This window comes from Cantharellus anzutake, assembly GCF_015039405.1.
Source record: "Cantharellus anzutake strain C23 chromosome Unknown EI90scaffold_10, whole genome shotgun sequence".
Taxonomy (NCBI): Eukaryota; Fungi; Basidiomycota; class Agaricomycetes; order Cantharellales; family Hydnaceae; genus Cantharellus; species Cantharellus anzutake.
Genome location: NW_024066960.1, coordinates 1,287,296 through 1,309,536, shown reverse-complemented (window position 1 = coordinate 1,309,536; position 22,241 = coordinate 1,287,296). Strand labels below are relative to the sequence as shown.

At 48.3% G+C, this 22,241-nt stretch overlaps 2 protein-coding genes across 2 annotated transcripts; both read left to right on the top strand.

Annotated features, from left to right (window-relative positions):
- Positions 1-1,877: 1,877 nt before the first annotated feature.
- EI90DRAFT_2911012 (uncharacterized protein) lies at positions 1,878-4,990 on the top strand (the record flags this gene model as incomplete). The annotated part of the gene is made up of 11 exons (XM_039054413.1): positions 1,878-2,207; positions 2,262-2,489; positions 2,542-2,736; positions 2,795-2,985; positions 3,047-3,254; positions 3,306-3,463; positions 3,517-3,613; positions 3,660-3,827; positions 3,922-4,116; positions 4,170-4,487; positions 4,535-4,990. Coding segments are annotated over 11 exons (2,544 nt in total), but the record flags the coding sequence as incomplete, so codon positions are not given.
- Positions 4,991-9,270: 4,280 nt separating this feature from the next.
- Positions 9,271-12,615, top strand: EI90DRAFT_3014028 (uncharacterized protein; the record flags this gene model as incomplete). The annotated part of the gene is made up of 6 exons (XM_039056728.1): positions 9,271-9,304; positions 9,388-9,469; positions 9,688-9,689; positions 9,803-10,196; positions 10,295-11,058; positions 12,242-12,615. 6 exons carry the CDS (start codon positions 9,271-9,273, stop codon positions 12,613-12,615), a joined length of 1,650 nt encoding a protein of 549 aa, XP_038919752.1.
- Between the last annotated feature and the right edge of the window lie 9,626 nt (positions 12,616-22,241).

Here is a 22,241-nt window from a genome sequence, read left to right as displayed (position 1 = left end):
TTTGGAACCTTTCGGTACTTTTCAGTATCACTTGGACCTTGACTAAAGTCCTTCTCTGCCTTGTATATATACCTGTAGATTAGGACTCGTTGTACCCCAGTTCTAATCTTGACTAAAACTTACCCCCAAGTTCCCCTATGAGTGATTCATGTCCCCCTCTTATAAGATACCTCAGACATCTGAAATTAAGGACTAACTAAGACATAATGGAGGCACAGCGCTCCTCTCTGAGTCACTGAGGCTGCATCTTTCTTAGAGCCTCTTGTAACACCCAGCAGACTCAGGCTTCCTGGAGAAGCTTCGGTTCACTACTGGAGCTCTCGGAATCCCTCTAGTTGAGCCCTGTCTGCACCAGGATTGTCACGGTTTTGACACTTTGCATGCTTCTTGCCTTCCTCTTTTCTTTAATTCACAGATCTCCTATCTCACTAATTCTGGGCCTCCATGGGTTCAGGCCTAAGAAAGGAATCTGATCTGATGCCAGGGTGTCACAACCTGGCGTTCCCCAGAGTCAGTCAATCTCCTCCCTGACCTTTTCCCACACCTGAACACTCCCCACACACTCCGCTCACCACCCATCACTGTCTAACCACTTCCTGCTACATCTCAATGTCCCCTCCTCTAATTGTTGTTGAATGACTCAGCGGTGCAGAGCGCTGCAACCTCTTGTTCCATGTTTCGCCACACCTCATTATCTCATGGTGAAGGCCATGTTGACCTTCACTGTCTTAACCACGTGCTTCTTTGTTTGTTTTCCTTCTTCTGCCTGCAATCACCATGAGATCTGGCAACTTACTTTCTATTCAGTTCTCTAGCACTTATATACAGCTTGTAACTATTGCTTGTACAGTAGTTCGAAATCAACTAGAATTCCCCTCCCTAGCTTACCTCTGTTCCCCATAAGACCTCTGCCTTCTGAAGTATTGGGACTGCATCAAGAACGAGGTGCAACGCTCCTCCCTGAGTTGTTGAAGCCAAAATCCCAGCCTGCTTGCCTAAGCACCCTCAGCCTCAAGATCGGTGAGGTTAACCCTTGCTAAAGCTTGGTCGTGAGTAGGATGCCTATATCCTCAGCGGCCAATGTTCAGTTGCCGACAGCTATCATGGGCGAGACTTTGCACGGTTCTGACACAGGGAAGGAATTTGATCTGATGTTGGGAGGGAATCTGGTCTGATGCCAGGAATCCGATCTGATGCCAGGAATCTGATCTGATGCTGGGAATCTGATCTGATGCTGGGAATCTGATCTGATGCCGGGAATCTGATCTGATGCCAGGGAAGGAATTTGATTGATGTTGGGAGGGGATCTGATTTGATGCCAGGTAGGGTTCAAATCAAATAGACTATCATGCATATAAAAGGGCATGTAACAAGAGGTTCAGCTCCTTACCCTCAGAATCAACTTGGACACTGGGATAACAACAGTACAAAGAACATACATCCCCTAGCACCTCATCTGTCAACATGTCATCATCCATCCATGACCACACCAACTTCTACTGTTCAGTGACCAACAGAACCTTTGAAGCTCGAGGGTGGAAGTGTCATGTGACACATTGTGAGGAAAAAATGGTAAAACAACACTTGGAGAAGAAGATGGCAAATGCACGAAATCAATTATTTCAAGGACAAGCCAGGACATCTGAAACAAGTCTGGCTGGTATCCCAGGTGTGTCAGCTCAGCGAGATCGCTAATGTTTTCATGTTTTGCTCCCCTATGAATTTCACAGAACCACCAAAAGCAGGAGGGTCAAACATTGCTGAAGACATGTCATCTTTGGAACCCTTGGACCCACCAGAAGATGTAGTGCCAGGTATGCAGTGCCTTGTCATTTCCACCACTGTACCCTCACCAGAGTTCATGAGCAGAGGTCCAAACACAAGCAGAGGCTACTTCAGAATTACTCAAGATTGAATTTCACCCTAAGTCTGGCATTGCAACAAAGATAGTTCCATTTACCATGGGAACATCAAACTCTGATGCCAAGACTATTTCAAATATCAACCTATTTGAAAGTCCTTGGGCACCCTTTGCAACCAAGGCAGACTTTGAGTTTGCAGAACTGGTCACTGAAGATAACTGCTCAATTCACTCAATAGGGACACATATTAAAATTCATCAGCAATCTCCCCAACCAGCCATTACCTTTACCACTTATAAAGGATTTGAAAAAACACTCAACAAAGCTGCAGAGCTTCTTACAAATGTGGGCCCATTTCCAATTTTATATTGCTAGCAGCTCATGTGGCACTAGTTTGAGGAGCATACTGTGGTGGTCCCAGTTGTTCCATCAGATAAGACCTCTGAAAGGCGTTCTCATATCCTCTTTTGCAAAAATGTGCATCAGTATCTGACTGACCTCCTCTGTGATCCACTATACATCCATGAAGTTGAATGGGCCCCCCAAAAGACATACAAGTCAACAAGTGGAGGCTGGATGCGCTTTGTAAGTCAGCCCTGGACTGCAGATGAATTCTGGGACATCATGGTATGCATTTTATTCTTAACAGTTATGCCTCTCAATAACAATACTTTGGTAGAATGATCTCCCAGAACAGGATGATGGGACACCTTCCGTGCTACTGGCACTCTCAGTGTACTCTGACAAGTCTCAGCTGTCCAGCTTTGGAACAGTGAAGGTGTATCCAGTCATCCTGCGTGTCCTCAACATCCACAACAACATCAGGAACACAACTGGATTTGGAGGTGGCCACCTAATTGGACTCCTTCCTCATGTATGGCATATGTTTTTTTTTTTTTTCGGTTTTTTGGGCTCTAATTATATCCTTCCAGGTTGAAGAAAGAGCAGAAGATAAATTTGACCTTGCATCATATCGCAGGAACTTGATCCACAGCAGCTTTGCTGAGGTGTTTGAGTCTCTTAGAACACCTAGTAAGGTTGGAACTCGGCTCCAGTGTGGTGATGGGAAGGAACGTCATATTTATTTCTATATCAAGGATGCTGTTGCTGATGGAGAAGAGCAGTGAGTGATGCTCCACAATGACAATTGAAGCTAATACATTGAGGATGTTCCACTTGTCTAGGACCATGTTGACAGGCACATTGGGACCAAATGCAAATTATCCTTGTCCCCGATGCAAGGTTCACACCAGCCAACTATCCTCCTTGACAGTCAAATGGCCTGTTCAGACATCAGAAGACAGTCATTCAATAATTGAATCTGCACAATCTGCCAACACAAAGAAGCAGGCAGCTGAAATCCTCTCCAGTGCTGGCTTGGCTGGGGTTTGGGTATGACTCAAAATTCCCTTGGATTTTTTTATTCTAATAATCAAAGTTTAGAATGCCTTCTGGGCTCTTGGGAGTGATCCACATGCAATGGTATCCTATGACAAACTTCACTTCAATGATTTGGGACTCTGGGGGGACCATATTTGGCCATTATGCAAGGGGATTATTGAAGGATATCCCAAGTTTATTTGGGCAAAATTTGAGCAGCAGTAAGCTTGTCAAATGGATGGAGAATTGTAGAACACTAAAATAAGGATTTTAGCATCTCAGAGATTCCACGGTGGCCAGAGTTGACCCACTTTAAAAATTGCCTTTCAATGTCATTCTCAGATGGCACAAAATATAGTCACCTTCTCAAGGTGAGGGCATGTTATTCTGACACTATGCCTTGCTAATTCATGCTAGGTTGTTCTTCATGGACTCCATGACTTAAATGAGGCATTTTACCCTATCTCAACACTCATTCGTGCTCTTGCAGAGTTCTCGGTCCTTATTTCTCTGGAAGTCCATACTGATGAAACTCTTGAATGGGGTCATAAAGTTGTGCAGCGACTTTCAGATGCAATGAAACAGGTACATATAAACTCAGCTCAAACATAGTCATCATGTCTCACAATCTTTTCAGCCTTTTATTATCCCTAAAGAGCTAGTTGGGAATATGAAAAAGGCACACACTAAATCATTAGCACCCAATGGGCAGAAATCTTGGCTGTTCCCCAAAGCACATGCAACATCTCATGCATTTGATGATGTGTGCAAGAAAGGGGCCCTTATTCATGTCAGTACCAAGCCAGGTGAAAGGCATCATGGGGAATACCGGCAGATGTATTTGTCAAGTAACAAAAAAAATGTTGACAAGCAGGTATGAAAACTCTTCAGCAGTATCTCAGGCTACTCATGCTATTTTAAATTCAGATTGTGCTTAAGGACCAACACAAAGCAGTTTTGAAGTTAATAAAGCGGAATATTGAGCATGCAGAAGAATATAATGCTCAGCAGATAATGCCCAGGGAGCCCAGTGATGACTCACACATTCCAACACACCAGGATGATGAAGTAATTCACATCAAATTACGCAGCCCACACAGGCATCCATATGGCCTCACTCTCAGCATGGTTGAGCATGAACAAACCATGACCCAACATTCCATTTTCAAGGATTTCCGGCATAAAACACTCAATTTCCTCAAAACAGTTTATGGGCTGGCAACCATACTTCCTAAAACTGAGAATGTAGGATCCAACCTTTTCAATGGCCTCATACTGATTCACTCACATAGATCACTGAGTACCACTTGCTTGAGGTTGCATATGAGTCACAAGTTCACTGGTACACCAATCATGATTTACTCCGCACCAATCCAAATTTCCATGGGCAAGCCCGCTATGATTCTGTAATGGTAGACACAGTCAATGGCCCAGCTTTTGCCCAGCTGGTCCTGATGTTTCGTATCACACCTTCAAGTATCATTGGTACAGTACAACTTGCCCTCATCCGCTACTACACTCCTATCCACCCCACTTCCTGCCCACTTTCAGACAAACCTGTTGGCTTCAGACGATTCAAACTCAGTGAAGAAAGTTCATCCACTATCATCTCATTGGAATCTGTCATTCGTGGAGTGTTGATGGTCCCCACATTCTTGGAGTCCAGCAATGGAGCAGACACATTTTTTGTCAATGACCTTGTTGATGGTGACATATTTATTCGAATGAGGCGTTTAACACACAGCTGACACTGTAGAATTAATCTGGCATGGGTATGGCTGTTGTAAATGGCATTACAGATAAGGCAACCCAGTTCCCAGCAGTTCACTCATAGCACAGATGTAAGATAGAAGCAGGAATATAACTAGTGATTTGGGGATAATGTCCATGCATATAATGAATAATCTACATAAGGCAACTCCTGTGCAGGCTGTGTGCTTAGTAAAATCCTCCACATTATCCTCCACATGCCCCTGGATATCTCTGGTGACTTACATTTCCAACAATGGCTCACTCCAATCCTCCTACAAGGGGGGTCAGTTATGGAAATCCTAAACATCATGTCCCTTTTTAGGATTAGGGCAATGTGTGAGACCCCCCCCCTTTCAATTCAATCAGCAGTATCCATCATTTTGGGAGATGCCAGTTCCCAAATTTAGGAATTTGGTATGGAGCAAGAATTGAAATCCCAATTCATCCAAATTACTCCAAAACTTCTTCAAGCACTTCATCTCAAATGAACACATGTGGAAATGTCCCAGTAAAGTGTATTGAAATGATGAACTAGCTGCATACAAGCACTCAGTTTAAAGTACATGAACTACAATGTAACTACAATGCAATTGATAATTACCTAACCAATCAGACATTCACCACCAGCCAACCCTTTTCTGCTGTCCTGTCATGGCCATGCATTCCGGCCTGTTAGCCACCTGTCCCAATTCCGCCTGAGCCCATCCCGCTGTGCGAGCATGAGTGCAAGCCCCAACCCTCATCCCTATTCTCCTTGAGGACCCCCTGCTCACCCCCCCACTTTCCCCTAGGCTCCCCTGCACCTGGCCGACTCCCCTCCAGCCACACCAGCCTCCCCACCCTGAGTCCGCCTCCAGCACTGTGCCCAGTGTGACTCCTGCTCTGCCTGCTTGGCCCTCATCAGGCCGCTATTGTTCCTGTGCCCAACTCCGAGTCTGGTGCTGCTACAATACCATCGCCGCTATCGTGGCCCTACACTCCTTCACATATTTATCTGTTATTGTTTGTTTTGACCCTTGGTCATTGCTGGCCGCTGTGCAGCCAACCCTGCTCTTTGTTCCCTTTTGCTTCTGGACCCTTTGGCCTTCAGCCTGGGTCTGCTTCTATTCATTTTGTCTTCCTATATATATCCTGTATGATACATTATTGTACCTCAGCTCTAATATCAACTAGATCATGACTCCCTCAGCTCTGACCCCCCAGCAAGCAACTCAAGTCATCTGAAATGAGGGCCAAGAGACAACTAGGGGGAACAGCACTCCTTTAGAGTTGCTGAGGCCAAAGGCCCTACCCTTGGGCTTGCTCACAGATTGCAGTGTCAGGGCATGGCCTAACCAGCTACCCTGACCCCCTATGCCGGAAGGGAGCTGCCATAAGACAATCCAGAGAGATCTGAAGAATGCAGGTAATCTCGCTTAGCTCCTGCTTCCTATCTTCCATCCACATGTCACCCCTTTCCCACACCTTGCTTACGATTACCTGAATGTATTAGCTATCTTTTCATGTCGTCATTCTATCAGCAGTTTCTTATCTCATTTGTAGCTGCGCTCTAGTGGATAGCAGTATCCATGTATATAACCCCTATCTCCGCTGAAGGTGGCACTCCAGCATTAACAACGACTAGGTTTCTCAGGAACACCTTTATTGTTGTGAACTGACATGCAGCCAATAGTGGCCTGCAACAGCAAACCCACATGACCCTCAGTGCCAACCCTGGACCTGTATCTAACTGTCAGGGGATGAACCCTGGGTCCCCATGACCCCTCTCTGCAGTCCACAGTCTAACCTGTAACAGCCCAATCCCAGGGCACAGAACTACTGTGGGTAAGAGAGTGAGAAGATGTCATATCCCAGAATCCCAACCCCACACTCTCCCACCCCACTACACCTTCCTAACAACCTCATCATCCCCTACACCATACCTCCCTACTTCCCAATGTCCTCCATCCCAACTGTATCAGCTCTGGCCTGGACTTTGGCACATTCGTTCCTCCGCCACCTCCATCCCAGAAGCTCAGTCCTGAGTTGGAACATTTGGAACCTCCAGATCACTCCGACCGACTGACTGACCAACCAACCGACCCCAACATCTTGTTATATACTTTTAAACCCTTCCTCTTTCCATTTCATTTAGTGGAGTCACCCAACATTTCTCAGATATGTAACTCCGGCTTCAGAGCTACCTGTATCCTCCAGTGACCCTGCTCTCATCATCTTAATTAGTCATCTTCCACTTATAGTACAACTGATGTCTTCTTTCAATTCAGTCAGCTAACTTCCCCTTACCCATTTCTCGTTCCCATTTATTCTCCAGCCTTCTACTCTGCCCTCCTTGACCTGACACCTTGGTTCCCCATTAAAAATATTGTTTGGAACCTTTTGGTACCTTTTGGTATCACTTGGACTTTGGCTAAAGTCCTTCTCCTCCTCCCTCTATATATACCTGTAGATTAGAACTCCTTGTACCTCAGTTCTAAAACTTACCCCAAAGTTCCCCTATGAGTGATTTGTGTTCCCCTCTTACAAGATACCCCAGACATCTGATATGAAGGACTAACTGAGATGTAATGGAGGCACAGTGCTCCCTCCAAGTTGCTGAGGCCACGTCCTTCTTAGAGCCTCTTGTAACACCCAGCAGACCCAGGCTTCCTGGAGAAGCTCCGGTTCACTACCAGAGCTCTTGGAACCCCTCTAGTTGAGCCCCATCTGCATCCAGATCATTGCAGTTTTGACAGAAGAAGGTTAACTTCTCACTTTCTCACAGTGGCCACAATATGGCAAAAACTTCCAGAGATATCTGGAAGTCACATGAGAGATGGGAACCGGGGCCTGGAGCATGCAGTGCACGGAGCATGCAGGGTGGAGCACACATGTGGGTCCAGATGCAGGTCCGGGTCCGAGCTAGTCAGGGTGTGTGCCCTGACACTAACACAAATATGGCAACCCACTTCAGCAGTTCACTTGCAGTTCAGATGTAATATAGAAAGAAATATAACTAAATACACATGACACTCCAGTGCCCATATTTATACATTCCAGGCTCTTCTATGCTGTCAGAACTGTGTGAAGCTTCGCCGATGGTAGCTGTAGGCGACCGAACGTTGGCCACTAGTGATACAGGTGTCCTACCCGCAACTGAGCTTTAGCAAGGAATAACCTCACTGATCTCGAGGTCGAGGCTACTTAGGTGAGCGGGCCAGGATTTCGGCTTCAATGACTCAGGGAGGAGCGTTGTGCCTCGTTCTCAACACGGTCCCAATACTTCAGAAGGCAGAGGTCTTATGGGGAACAGATGTAAGCTTAGGGAGAAGTCCTAGTTGATTTTGAACTACAGTACAAGCAATAGTTACAAGCTGTATATAAGTGCTAGGGAACTGAATAGAGAATAAGTCGCCAGATCTCACGGAGATTGCGGGCAGAGAAAAGAAGAAGGAAAACAAACAAGAAGCACATGTTCAAGACAGTGAAGGTCAAATGTGACCTTCACCGCAAGATAACAGGGTGCGGTGAAACATGGGACAAAAGGCCATGGTGCTCTGCACCGCTAGGTCGTTCAACAACAATTAGTAGAGGGGTTGTGGAGAAGTTGCGGGAAGTGGTTGGACGGCAACAGGCAGCGAGCAGAGTATGCAGGGAGTGTTCGGGCATGGGAAAAGGTCGGGGAGGAGGTCGTCTGACTCCAGGGAATGCCAGGTTGTGACATATGCCCAGGGCTTACACAGGCACCTAGTAACCTGTAGAATATTCCCAGTTCAGTCTAATCATGTGACTTGTATTCCAACATTCCTTCTCATAACATACGCTCTTCACTGATTTCTCACTGTACATAACTTAATCTAAAATGTCATCTGAAAATAGGTTTTGCCCTCTCTCATGAACCCCCCCTGTACCCTGTGTTTGGCATTTCCCAAAATGATGTTGGAGTTACAATGATGCATGACTCACTAACCAAACTCACATGATCTTACTTTTTGTTTCTGTTGTATTGATACTGTGACTACATTGTATATAGGTAATTGTTTTGGGCTATTTTCCTTTTCCCCTCAGTTCTTCATTTACGGAGACTGAGGTCAGTATGATTGGTTTTAGTTACTAGTTACATTACTTACTCTGTATTATAGCTTCCACATTAGCCCTCCTGTTAAATGACACCCCTTGTCCTCCTATATTCTGCCCACACACAATTTTGGTAACAGTGTACAATATCCATTCAAACTTGAATAGAGTATTTTGTTTGTTGCTACACAAATATGGAGGTCATTTGCGATGTCATACAATGTGTAATGACGTTTGGTACACTTGTTGTAACAGTGAGCCAAAGCATTGTAATTTATTGAGATGCATTGCAACGCATGTCACGTGATGCAGCGGATCTGCAACTTTTCCGACATAGGTGCAACGCAGTTGGCGGTGCTCGGAAGTAAGGCTGTAATTACTCAACACCTGCGTTTACAACTTCATTATGGTTCCTCCAAGTGAGTCCTATCGTTTCCCTTCGTCTATTCCACACTGACCTCTCGAAGCTTTGCCATTCACGGAAGATGAACTGAAGAAAGCCGGTCTTCTAGGTGAAGGCGGGTCCCTCTTTTTGCACGTCAAGGGCATTCTTTCGTCATCCCGAGAGGGGAGCACTCGTCCTTCTCCCTATCAACTCACTGCACAATCTGTGCCATACTTACCATCTTCCTTATAGGGGTATCTGAACTCGCCGCGCAAGTGTTCAATACTATGAGAGAGCACCCGGGGCTGCTAAGCGAGTCCTTTAATTTCTTTCCGTGTCTATAATGCACTTACTACCTTCTGTCCAGAACTCTCCCTCTTCGCTCTCCAATGTGTTGGCCTCCAGGGCCAGCAACGCAAAGCCCACAGCTCGCCTCGCGTGCCTGCCCTAAGCGACGTGACCATGGCATCCAATCTCTCCGCCCTCACCTTCGCTAGCGATGCCACCACTGCCTCCATGCACGACCCCAACGTGTACGAGAAAACGTCATATTATAACGGCATCACTGGGGACAGTGACCACCCGGACCTCGTCTACCGGTTGGACTTCCTCACTACGCCCTTCCCTAAGCCCGTAGGCAGACACGCCTCTCTCCCCGTCAAGTCCCTCCGCGGGGTCTTCGATACCCCGCTCAATCGTGTCTGGGACGCTGTCAGCCCCCAGATTCGTGACCTGATCAAGGCTCGGAAGATCAACTGGTCGTCCGTCGATCCTGCCCGCTTCTTCACCCATGCACCGCTGGGAGAGGAGGCGAAGGGGAGTCTCAGTCCCGTCGTCATATGGATCGGCGTTATTCCAGGGTCTACCTCCGCCGATACCGCCCACGAGAGATCCTTACCCTTCTGCGTAAAAACGGAGTCGACAATGTTGTTGTGGAATGGCGCGAGGCGGTTCTGCAGAGGCTCGCGGGTCCACCCCTTATGTGCCATGTCGACAGCAGCAACGCCACCCATTATGTCCGTCGCTTCCTTACTGCTCTTCTCGGCGTTCCCCTTTCGACCAAAGAAATGGAGGATTCCCAGGGTACTCTTACACTTTGGTTCCATGAAAACAAAGACAAGGACGGCAACCCCAGCAATAAGGTTTACGGAATCAGTAACTGCCATGTCCTGCACAAGAACACCACTGTTGATTATGAGCACAGAGGCGGCGCACCCATGGACCACGTTCGAGTGTGTGGAATGCGTCGATTCCAGCATGGCCTGGATGAGATCATGAAGGCCATTGCTGATCGCGTCATTCTCGCTGACCTTTGGACCCGAGATATTGTTACATTGCAGGCAAAGGAGAGGCAGGACATGGAGGACGCGAAAGCCGTCAGGGCGAAGCAACGCCAATTGGAAGACGAGACCGAAGCTATCGCCGATCTCGAGGCTTTCCACGACAAGGTCACGAAATTCTGGGCCAACATCAAGCTCCACCGCAACATTGGGCACGTTCAATATGCTGCAGCCATCTTGGTCGACGTCGGAGGTGGCACACTATATACCTCGGACTGGGCTGCGTTCTTAGCTGCTGAGGCGAAGGTCAGTGACGAATTCGAGGGCAACGTTGTTGATCTCGGTGCGTCTCGACTCATCTTATTTACCTCGTCTAACGAACACAGGATCCAAGTACGATCCTCAAGTCCTTACAAACATGTTCTATCCTCTCGGTGGTGGTTCGACCACTGTTACAGGAATGGGTTCCGGGGAACCCAACCTGAGCCGTTTGGCTCACTAATGGAGGTGGCTGCGTAGCCATCGGAGGGAGAGCGGAATAGGATGAGTGTACAGAAGTACAACATGTGTGTCGGCCAACGGTAACTTGGCGCTCCTGGGAGCGTACCGGTAGCGAGTATGATGTGGGCTCCTTGAGGGAGCCACCTGGCTGTCTGCTAACGGGGACTTGGCGCTCCTGGGAGCGTGCCGGTAGCGGGTGTGCTGGGGGTGTTTGGCTAGCGGTGACTTGGCGCTCAATGGAGCGTACCGGTAGTGAGGGATACTGGGACTCCCAAAGGGAGTCACCCAGTTGGTGGCTATCGGTGACTTGGCGCTCATGGGAGCGTACCGGTAGCGGGAGTTGTTGGGGAAAGCGGGCTGGTGGACCAGTGCACGGTAGTGGGTGACCGTGGGAAGTGGGACCCGCGGGTGCGTGGCCAGGCATCCTGGAGCTGCCTGGACTGTATCCTTCTCCTGAGGAGGTGGGATAGGTTACAGTTCCTGATAGGGAACTTCTGGTTGGGTGGGAGTAACCACTCAACCACCCGGTGGACTGGTGGGAGTGGGTAGCAGGAGGTTGGGCGTGGGAATGCCCACCTCGTTGCGGTTTTGTCATGGAGAGGAGGAATAGGGAGGTGGACATGGTTCCAGGGTTACAGGTTGAGTTTACAGTGGTGACACAATGGTGAGGATGTTACAATCGCGGTACAAGGTTTGTGGGTTATGTATTTGATAATGAACAACATCCTCGGCATTTGCCTTTACATGTCATATGACTGGTTTCTATCTAATATCAAAGTCTCAATGGTCAAGGGAAGTCCCTTGAAACTTAACAATTCCCCCAGCCAGCACCAAAACCCAGTGGGAAAGCTTGGCATGGAGTTTGACAGAGAAATATAATGGAGGGCAGAGACAACCTACCTACTTGCAGTCACGGACCATAAGAATCTAGTCCATCTCTATAACAACCACGTTCAAGTTTCCCAACGAGAGGAAGCTCCGGATCGAGGGGTGCACCACGCAGGAGGACCTCGCCCACCCTACAGAGCTTGACAGCGAAGGCCAGCGCTGCCTTATAGTCGGCAAAGACGGCAACAGTACTGATCTCACCGTCGGACGCTACGCCGGCCTAGTTTCATTTATTCTGAACGAAGTTGGCATCGAGTCCGTCGAGCTTGGTATCTACAACTCAGGCGACAAGACTACCAAAGTCTTCTCCGCTAAAGGAGACTCCGGCTCCCTCATCTGGCACACGATGAACGGTAAAGCTCGTGTGGTTGGCCAACTCCATTCTGGGCACAACAAGGGCGGCTCGACTAGCAATCATGTTACGTACTGCACACCTGGCTGGTACCTCCTGGGCCAGATCAAGACGAGGTTCAAGCATGCCGACTTCTACCACACCACCTGGTCAGCTTAAGAACAACATTATTTCACACAGCTAATCTTGACGGTAATTGGTGCTGAATGGTGCCGCATGGTCCTGCATTGCTGTGGGTGTCAGTTCTTCGCATTTCATATCCTCACGTGATTTGACGTGCATGTGACACTGGAGGAAGGTTTCCTTCTGTCTGCTCCCTCAGCACTGCCTTCGCGTCTGCTCCATCAGGACTGGTAAGTCCTCAGTTGGTTGCAACAGGGGCTGGAAGCTTACATGTGCGCTTTGGACAAGTTGTCTGCATCTAAACTCCCTTCTTAGCTTCATGTTGTGCTGTGCTTTCAAGTAGGTCCATCTCACCTTGCACAAACTCCGTGCGGACTCTCACTGTAGTGCCTGTGCTACTTCTGTTCAGCTTGTCATAGTTGGCTTGTCTTCTGTTGCATCTACCCACCTCCTCCCCTTTCACCAACCTGATATTCCTAGCTTTTCAGTCTTGTATTTTTACAGTTTTCCTGTTTCTTGCTGAACTGTGTATTCATGTGTTCTGTTGTACATTATGGGTTGCATTGTGCCTGCACATGCCAATTCATGGGCCAGGACTGCTTGGGTTCTGGCCATTTCCACTAAAAGTGCTTACACTGTCTGATTAGTTAGTTTTTGTCATATCCTCCATGTAAGGAGTGGTAACCCCACCCCTTATTTCCCTTTCCTACATATTTCCTTTTCCTATTGTATCAATGGGTATAAACAGTGTATATACAATAGTGTGGGAATGTTGGAAAGGCTTTCCTTAGCCTTTTCCTTCCAGCACTGTTGCATGTACAACTCCATTCAAGTTCATATTGTTGACAGCTGAGGACTGAGACTCACCCAGGGTTGGCAACCCTTACACTTTTTTGAACTTTGTGGGTTATATACCATGGAGTTTTTCGCAATTTTTTGTGTGCATGGTGAAGGAGTGGAGGTGGATCACCTTATGTAACCAGTTTCCTATGTGTCAGGGGACAGACCCCGGGTCCCCATGACCCCTCTCACTACAACCCACAACCTGACCTGTAAACAGCCCTGTCCAGGGCACAATCTACTGTGGGCAAGAAAGTGAATAGATAAACAGTAGGTAAGGTACTGTGAGATCTCAGGGTAGCTCAGCACACAGAGCCATAAGTGATACAAGAGTGTGTATTTTACGGTAGTGTGTAAGCAGTTACCTGGAGGTTCCTGCTTACCCACATGACTATATGTATCTAATTACATGTGGCTTGGGGTTCAGGGCTATTGCCCTGACATTCTCCCCCTTGCATTGCATTTGCGACACATACAAGGTTAATGGTGAAGAAAATAAAGTCTTAAGTGAGTTTGAAATTATCAATGAGTGTTTTGTTGTCGCCACTTTAAAGTGGGCGATTTTGTACATGTCGGTGAAGGAGAGAGAAAAGGTTTAGGGAATAAGTGAGTGTGGGCCATCACTTTGAAGTGAACAATGATACATGGGTATCGCAGAGAGGAAAGTAGTGGAGTTTGTCGAAAATGAATTTCGACCCAAAGGTTGTATGTCTTTGGTGTTCCTCACTTGTTCCGTGAGGGTTCATGTGTAAGTGGTGTTTACACATGAGTGGTGGTGGATGTGGGTCTTTTGATGAAGTAGAGATTTCCGCAATTGTTACTTGTGGTTCCTTGCATACAGTATTGTGTGTGGGGCCTTGAGTTGGGGGAAGGTGTTTTCACAGGCACCTCGATGGCATATTACCGTGTCACTTTCCCTTTCCTCAAGGGTGGAGTCATTGCCCCGGAGGAGGGTTTTCCTCTGGGTGTCATGGCCGTGCATTCCAGCCTATTCCCGGCCTGTCCCGATGCCACCTGAGCCTGTTCCCACTATGTGAGCATGAGCACGAGCCCCAACCTCAGCCCTGTCCTCCCTGAGGACTCCCTGCTCACTCCCCTGCTGCCACACCAACCTCCCCACCCTGAGTCCGCCTCTGGCACTGTGCCCAGCACGACTCCTCTACCCTGCCCACTTGGCCCCTTGTCAGGGCACACACCCTGACTAGCCCGGACCCGGACCCGTGTCCGGACCCGCTTCCACCCACTGCGCTTCCCGCATGCACGCACGCTCCGCGCGCTGCATGCTCCGGACCCGGTTTCTACCCCTTCATGTGACTTCCGGGTATCCCCGGAAGTTTTGCTGATATTGTGGCCACTGTGGGAAGATGAGAAGTTAGCTTCCTTCTCATCTCCTTACCCACAGTAGGCAAGTGTATATACTTGCCCTTGTTTTATCTCATCTCCTTACCCACAGTAGTTGTTGCCCTGGATAGGGCTGTTCTTAGGTCAGGTTGTGGACCATAGGGGAGGGTCATGGGGACCCGGGAGTCGTCCCCTGACACCCCTACAGGGCCGCTACCATTCCTGTGCCCGACTCCGGCCCAACTCCGAGTCCAGTGCCACTACGATACCATCACCACTATCATCGCCATATGCTCCTTCCTTTATTTATCTGGTTTGTTTTGACCCTTGGTCATTGCTGGCTGCTGTGCGGCCAACCCCGCTCTTTGTTCCCTTTTGCTTCCGGACCCTTCGGCCTTCGGCCCGGGTCCGCTTCCATTCATTCATTCTCCCTATATATATTCTGTATGATACTTTATTGTACCTTAGCTCTAATATCGATTTGACCATGACCCTCTAAGTCCTGGCCCCAACAAGGCAACCCCAGTAAGTCTGAAATGAGGGCCAAGAGACAGCTAGGGGGCACAGTGCTCCTTTAGAGTTGCTGAGGCCAAATGCCCTACCCTCAGGCCTTGTTTGCGGCATCATGGCCATCGTGGCCTATAGCAGCCCACAATGGCGACCCTCGGTGCCAACCCTGGACCAGTGTCTAACACTGGGTTGTTCATCTGGACATCCGATTGCTGCGTTGGATGCAATGACGTAGCCTGGGCTGCATTGTCGAGCTGTGGGCTTGACGAAGTGGGCGCTCCCTGGGTGGGAGCGGGTTGTTGTGTTCCTGAGCTACTTGGCTCAGGTGTGGAGTACAGTAGGTCTACCATTCTTCCCATGGGGAAGGGTGGTCGTTGGCCTGGTTGTTGTCAGGGCACACCCGGCCACACCACACCCGCTCCCTGCTGTCTATCCCACTCCCCACTCCTTCCTCCCTCTCCTTCCCCTTTCTTTATTTCTTTCTTTTCATCTTCCTCTTCCTGTTTATTTCTTTCTATCTACATGGACCACCTTCCTTTGTATCGATGTACTATTGACCCGTCTGGCCCACACACCCTGGACGGCTTCCCGCTGTGCCCAGCACGCACGCATGCAGCGGATGCTCTCGGGATCCCCCACGGGGACACCCAGATGCCTGCAGCTGCCTCCGAGGATGACGTGGCACTCATCATGTGACTCAAGCCGCATGTACATAAATGTACCTGAAGTGGGAACCGAAGAAGTAACCTTCTTCTCACATTCTCCACTTCAGACTGAGTGGCCAGGGACCACTGTCCCGGATCGGGCCCGCCAGTATGCATGCCTGCTCCACACCCCATGACGGCTTCAGTGCCAGACATTACCCCCAGGCCCTCTCGACCCCGGACACGTCCCTGACAGTTGTCCAGTGGGAGACTTGCATCTCTTTCCCAGTATTTGGAAGCTTTCGCTTCCCACTCTGCAGTTCTTGCGGCATGTTCCTCAGGAGTCCTGAGTGGTTTGAACTGGGATTTTATATAGGCGGCTTTGCCTAGACTTTCCCAGGAGATTTTTTCCTTGTTCTCTGGGGAATTATACTCCTCTGTGAGTCTTGCAATACTCGGGAGTCCCAAGAAGTATTTCTCAGTTTCCTTTGCTTTTTTGTGAAGGATTCTGTGTACCTTGCCGCTTTTGAAGGCAGCTTCAGCCTGTTTGTACCAGTGTACGAATTCTTTCCCACTCACGCTTGTCCACCAAGCATATGCGGCATCGTGCGCCGCTTCTGACCCTGCTATTCTCCTCATGGGGAAGTTGGGGTCAATTGTTACATTGACTGGAGCTTTGACTTTGCCAAACTCGTTGAGTTCAGCAGTCTCATATAACATGTGGACACTTCCCTGCAGGGTAGCTTGCCCATAGGGTGCTGAGGTACTCAGCGGCCTGCCACCTCTGGCAGTGGTCCCTGTTTTAGGGTCTGCCATTGGTTGCCTACCGCTCTCCCTCTTCCCCTTGACATGGGTTTGCCCTTCTGAGGGCAGGCCCTTATGCAACCTGGACAGGGTTGCCTGCCCATGGGGTGGCAGGATAGTCGGTGCCCCACCCCTTGGTGCACTAGTCCCCATGTGGGGTTGCACCTCATGAGGCCTGGAACCGTATCCCCTCCCCCTGACCTGGGAGGCCCCCATCATAATGGGTTTGGTAGCGAGGTCTGCCAGTGCATGTGCCTCTCTGAGCTCGCGTTTAGTAATTCAATCTCCCTCTTTTGGAGATCGACCTCTCTCTCTGTGTCTTTCAGAGAGTCGAAGATGCCCTCAGCATCTCTTTGTGCTCTGTTGTATTTGTGCCTCCAGTGGGCACAATGGTTGCAGGCGTCTTCTGACGCCCTCGAGTTATCAGACTGTGCCCATTTGGACGGTCTGGACAAGGAGCCGCTGTCGCTCCCTCATCTCCCTCCTACAAGGGACTCAGCTCCTTGTGGAGCTGACCTGTCTGAGCAGCTACTGCTGATGCGATGGCTGATTCCCAGCCTGCATTTGGCTGGGGTGTTGTTGGACCTGGGCCGAATTGGCCAATCCAGGGGTTGTGTCAGAGACCAGGTTGAGATGAGGGAGTGTCTCTGTGGCAGAGGGCTTTGGCCTCAGCGACTTATGCCAGGAGCGCTGTGCCAAGTAACATGTCCGTGCCCTAACTTACTAAACTGGCAACCAGAACTGAAGGGGGTAAACTCTAGTCGATTTTATTACTGAGGTGTAACCTATGTACAAGTTGAGTATATATATAGTTACAATGAGGGCAGGTCCGCAAATGGCGGAGCTGAGCGGAGTGGAGCTAACGGGGTTAGACATTAGCTGATTGAATATTACCGATGAGTCAGGTTATGGGGTTAACGGAAAGGTAGGCGATAACCCAGAAATGGAAAGGAGGGATAGGCCCGAAGGTGGGCTTTGCAGGGCAAGTGAGTGGCTGTGGGGGAGTCGGCCAGGTGCAGGGGAGCCTAGGGGCAAGCAGGGAAGTGAGCAGGGAGTCCTCAGGGAGGATAGGGCTGAGGTCAGGGCTTGCCCTCACGCTCGCATAGTGGGAATGGGCTTGGGCAGCATCGGGACGGCGTAACGGGTCTATCAATCTAGACTCACAACTCAGGTCTGGGGGGGGGTAGGTCTCTCTCTATCTCTCAGGTAGATGTGGTCCTTTTGAGTACGGTGCTGATACTCTGTCTAACCTCTAACTAACTGTCTGTACAGTTGTCATGGAAGAGTCCGATACAAATATAAAAGGAAAGTCACATGCGTGAATGAATGAAATAGTAAGGAAAATAAAGAAAAGGTCATATCTCCTCAACCACTCCACCAAATCCGACGATCTTGGACTCGTCAGAACCACCTCCACAGTATCTACAACTCCTAATATTACCACGACTCACCAATCCTAGTCCCTGATGCAGTAGGGGGTGAAATGCATGATAAGGGTTGGTTTGACCTGCACGGACTTGTCCCCACAACAACGGGCAGCTAATGGGCCGGAATGCACGGCCATGACAGACAGGTATCTATGTTGCCCTTGTTCACCGTTCTCACTTTGTGGGACCGGAAGTCTAAGCTTACCTGGTTTTTGTTTAACCAGGGGGCGCCGAATATGGTGTCGTATCTATTGATGTTAATTACATCAAAGTAGTGTTTTTCTACATGGCTGTTGATCTCAATGTCCATGTTTGTTCCAAACAGGATTTGTGATCTTGTTCCTTTTGTCCCCATTTGAAGGATGACTGGGTTCTCCAATTGGAGAATTGGGATGTGGACTGTGCGGACAAAGTCCGGTGATATAGTGTCCATTTCGGCTCCACTGTCAAATAGCGCATAGGCTTTTATGCCTGCTATTATGTGAGCTGTCAGCGTTCTCTTTGTTGAGAGCAGTCTGTTTGCAGGCTATTTTCCCATGTCTTTTGAGATGCAGAATTTCGCATCAAACAAGGGGGACTGGGTTTTGATGGACTTTTGGTCCTTCTTCCCCTTCTCCTTGTTTTCCTTGGGTACTTTGGTGTATTTCCCCAAGGCATCTTTTCTTGGTGCTTCCACCAAGGCTTTGGTGACTTTTTCATCTGCCATGTTTTCTAACTGGCATGCTACAGCCAGTTTGAATTTGTAATTTATGTCGTCGTGATCGACGACTGACATTGGGCCCATCCTTATGGTCCCAACATTGACTTCCTCACCCTCTGAGTTGGGTGAGTATTGAGGTCCTTTGTATGGGTCCTCTACTTCAAAGCTTGATGCTCCGGAGTTACCAGAGTTGTTCTCTGGTTTTTTGTCTGATGAGTCTTCTGACTCTTCTTCTGTTGTGGTCGCAATCTCCATGGCAGCTATGCGCCTTGGTTTTTCATCGCTCGTTGCATTGTGTCTTGGGCAATTTTTTGTTTGCCCTATTTTGCTGCATTTGCTGCAAATTGGAACTGACTTTTGGTCGGTTTTCCTCGAGTTTTTTGAGGATGTATCCTCTTTCCATCTGGGTTTCGACTCTTCAGCCTTCTTTCCTGATGGGAGGGCTCCACCGCAGCTCGTGGTTGCCGTGGTAGTTGTTCAGGTATAGTATCCTGATTTGTAGGCTGAAGACATCTTCAGCCTGTCGATTATCTCGTCTACACGAGATATTGCTTTTAACATCTCCTTGTTTGAGGAGAAGTCTGCTCTGATTCTTTCATGAGTGATCATTTCCCTCTTCCATTCAAGGGGAATGTGGTTTAGGAACCTGGTGTTGAAGGATGCCTGGTCTGGCAGCGTCACCATCTGGGACGCTGCTTTAGACAGTTCTAGGTAGAACTGTTTTAGGCCTTTTTCCGCTTCGTATTTGACGTTGCGGTACTTCTTTGTCACGTTCAATGCAGCAGATGCTTTAATGAAAGTTCTCATCAATATGTTGAGAACTTCAAGGAACATGCCCTCGTCTCCTCTGAGGAGAGTTTCATCTCGGAGTCTTATTCCGAGGTCGAATGTGGGTCCCCCTAATCCACAAATCAAGCAGTCCAGATGGACTTCGTCGAATTGGGGACCTTTGCATCCTCGCAAAGCAAGGAATCCCAGTAGTTCTGTGAACCACTGCCAGAACAATTCCATGTCGTTCTCCCCTGACCATTTCTTGTCAGGGAATGCCAGCGCATTTTTTAGGGCTTCAGGCTTCACTCCCTCTGGGTAGGGAGTGAGTATTCTCACTTCGGCCATTCTTATGGCCTTTTTGTACCATTTCTCCAGGTACTCCTCTTGCTCCCCTGCCTTCACAGGGCCGCTATCCAGTGGAGATCTCTCCTTTGGGGGGCTTTTCGCTGGGGAAAATCTTCCTTGCAGCGTTTCTTTGGTTTCAGGCGAATTTGCCTGAATTTGTATTTGGATTCTCTCATTGTTTTGAGAGAGTGTGGTTGAGTTACCTCTCTGTTCGAGAGGTTCGTTGTAAGTGGACGTTTGGCCGAACCTTTGGTATGTGCCAATTCTCCTCCTAATTTCTGAACGATGCCTTCTTTCGGCATTGTCTTCTCCTATCCTTGGGAGAAGGATCTCCTTAGCATCTCTGTTGAGTTGCTGATGATACTCCAGTGTGCTTTCACTGGTGGTTCTTTTCATGAATTTTTCACGAGTTCTATTTATGTCCTGGCCCATGGTCCAGGGGTGTTTTTTTGTTTCCTCACTTTTTTGTGAGAGGTTTATCTCCTTCAGCAAGTCCATCTGTTCACAGATTTTTTCAGTCAACACGTCGATTACGTTGGCCATTTTTTCTAGAGTTATCTCTAGATGAGCCATACTATTGTGGTTCGTTTCCTCGATCTTTTTTTGGATTGAGTTTATTGCGTTTATTATGTGTGATTCCTGGTTTTCCAGGAGGAAGTTTGGTTGGGCGAGCAGTGACTCTCCCCAGTTGACATTGCCGCTTCTGGGGGTTCCAGAAGGGGTTCTTGGAGTGAACACTCCATGCTTGCTTTGTTTAGGTGAGGCCATTGCGGAGGGTGCTTCCCTATAGAGGGGTCTGTTCGCTGGTTTTTCCTTACTTTTCCGTAAGGCTTCCTCAGCAAACTCCCTCATTTCAGTTCGCCTCCTCTTCATTATCTTGAAGACCTCCTCCAAGGTTGGTGACCTTGCCTTGTCTGGCATGGTGTGGGGGAGTGTAAACAGTGGAAGTTCTTTTGGAGCTTCCGCACCCTGGGAGATCCTGCTCTCAGGGCATTTTTTCATGCCTTCTCAGGCTTTCAGCCTGAGAAGAAGTTGGTCTTCGCTTTCCATCCTCCATTTGGATGGAACCTGGAACAAGTCCAGTAGTTTTTTGGATAGCCAATGCGGGGGTTCTTCCCTTTGTTTCCCTTTGTCTGCCTTTGGGGCTTGACTTGGGGACATGAGGGAGGACTCCAGGGGATAGTTGGGCCCTGGAGTTTCCTGCGACTCTATCCGATCAGCTTTTTGGGCTGATCATTCAGCGCTTACACGTTTATTGCACAAGTCAATCACCTCGTGAGGAGGTGAAGGATCTTCCCCAGCTTGGGTTAGATCGGTATATCATGGAGTTCTAGGGGTATTAGGCCCTGCACTTACTCCACGTAAGTTTCTAAAACCTTCAGGGGCCAGCCCTGAGGTGGTTTCTATTGCCGGATCATGTTGATCCTTGTCGTTGTCTGACAATGGCTGTTGATTTGAATCTCCCATGATGGGAGATTGCGGTTTCTTAATGAATTGCTCATTTCTTTTTAGCATCGCTGCAGATGCGACCTTGCCCTTGCGGGCATTGAAGGAGTGGAGCTGGATCACCTTATGTAACCAGTTTCCTATGTCCAATAACGATATTAGAGTTTGTGCTGATTTGCGTACTGACCATGTTTTGGTTGCCAAATATATAATTGTTCACTGTCTAAACAACAATAAACACCCCCCAACGATCTCACCTGATGTATAGATCGTCTATGGATAAAATTCTATATTGACTTTACTAAGATTTCTAGTCAATATTACACCTAGATTTACCACTTTTCAGTAGGACATGATTTTCCTGATAATTTACTGAAGGAAAACTACTAATAAAATAATTCCACAATAAATGTTACTCAATACAGGAGTGACCAAACTGCTCTTTCTATTGCTTAGAGTGCATGCTAGTTATCTAGCAGGTTCAGGATCACTCACTTTTCTCCTGTGGTGTGATAACCAAGTATTGCTGAGAGATTATTCAATTAGGAAGTCCCTCCACCAAATTCTCACTAATTCTCACTCTAACACTTTTGTTCAGCTGTGTCTAACTGACCCTAACTCACGCTTAGAGTGACGTGTTAGTTTTATATTAGCTAACAACTAATATTTGCTTTTATCTTTTGGAGCAAACGAACCAACCACTGGTAAGGAGAATTATACTTATATTTCTACCTGAGGTTTGAGAGGGGGCAGAAGCGGCGGCCTTTTATGCTTTTCAGAGGCCTCTCTACTCCCACACCTCGCACTAGCTACATGTGCTACATTTGTATTATA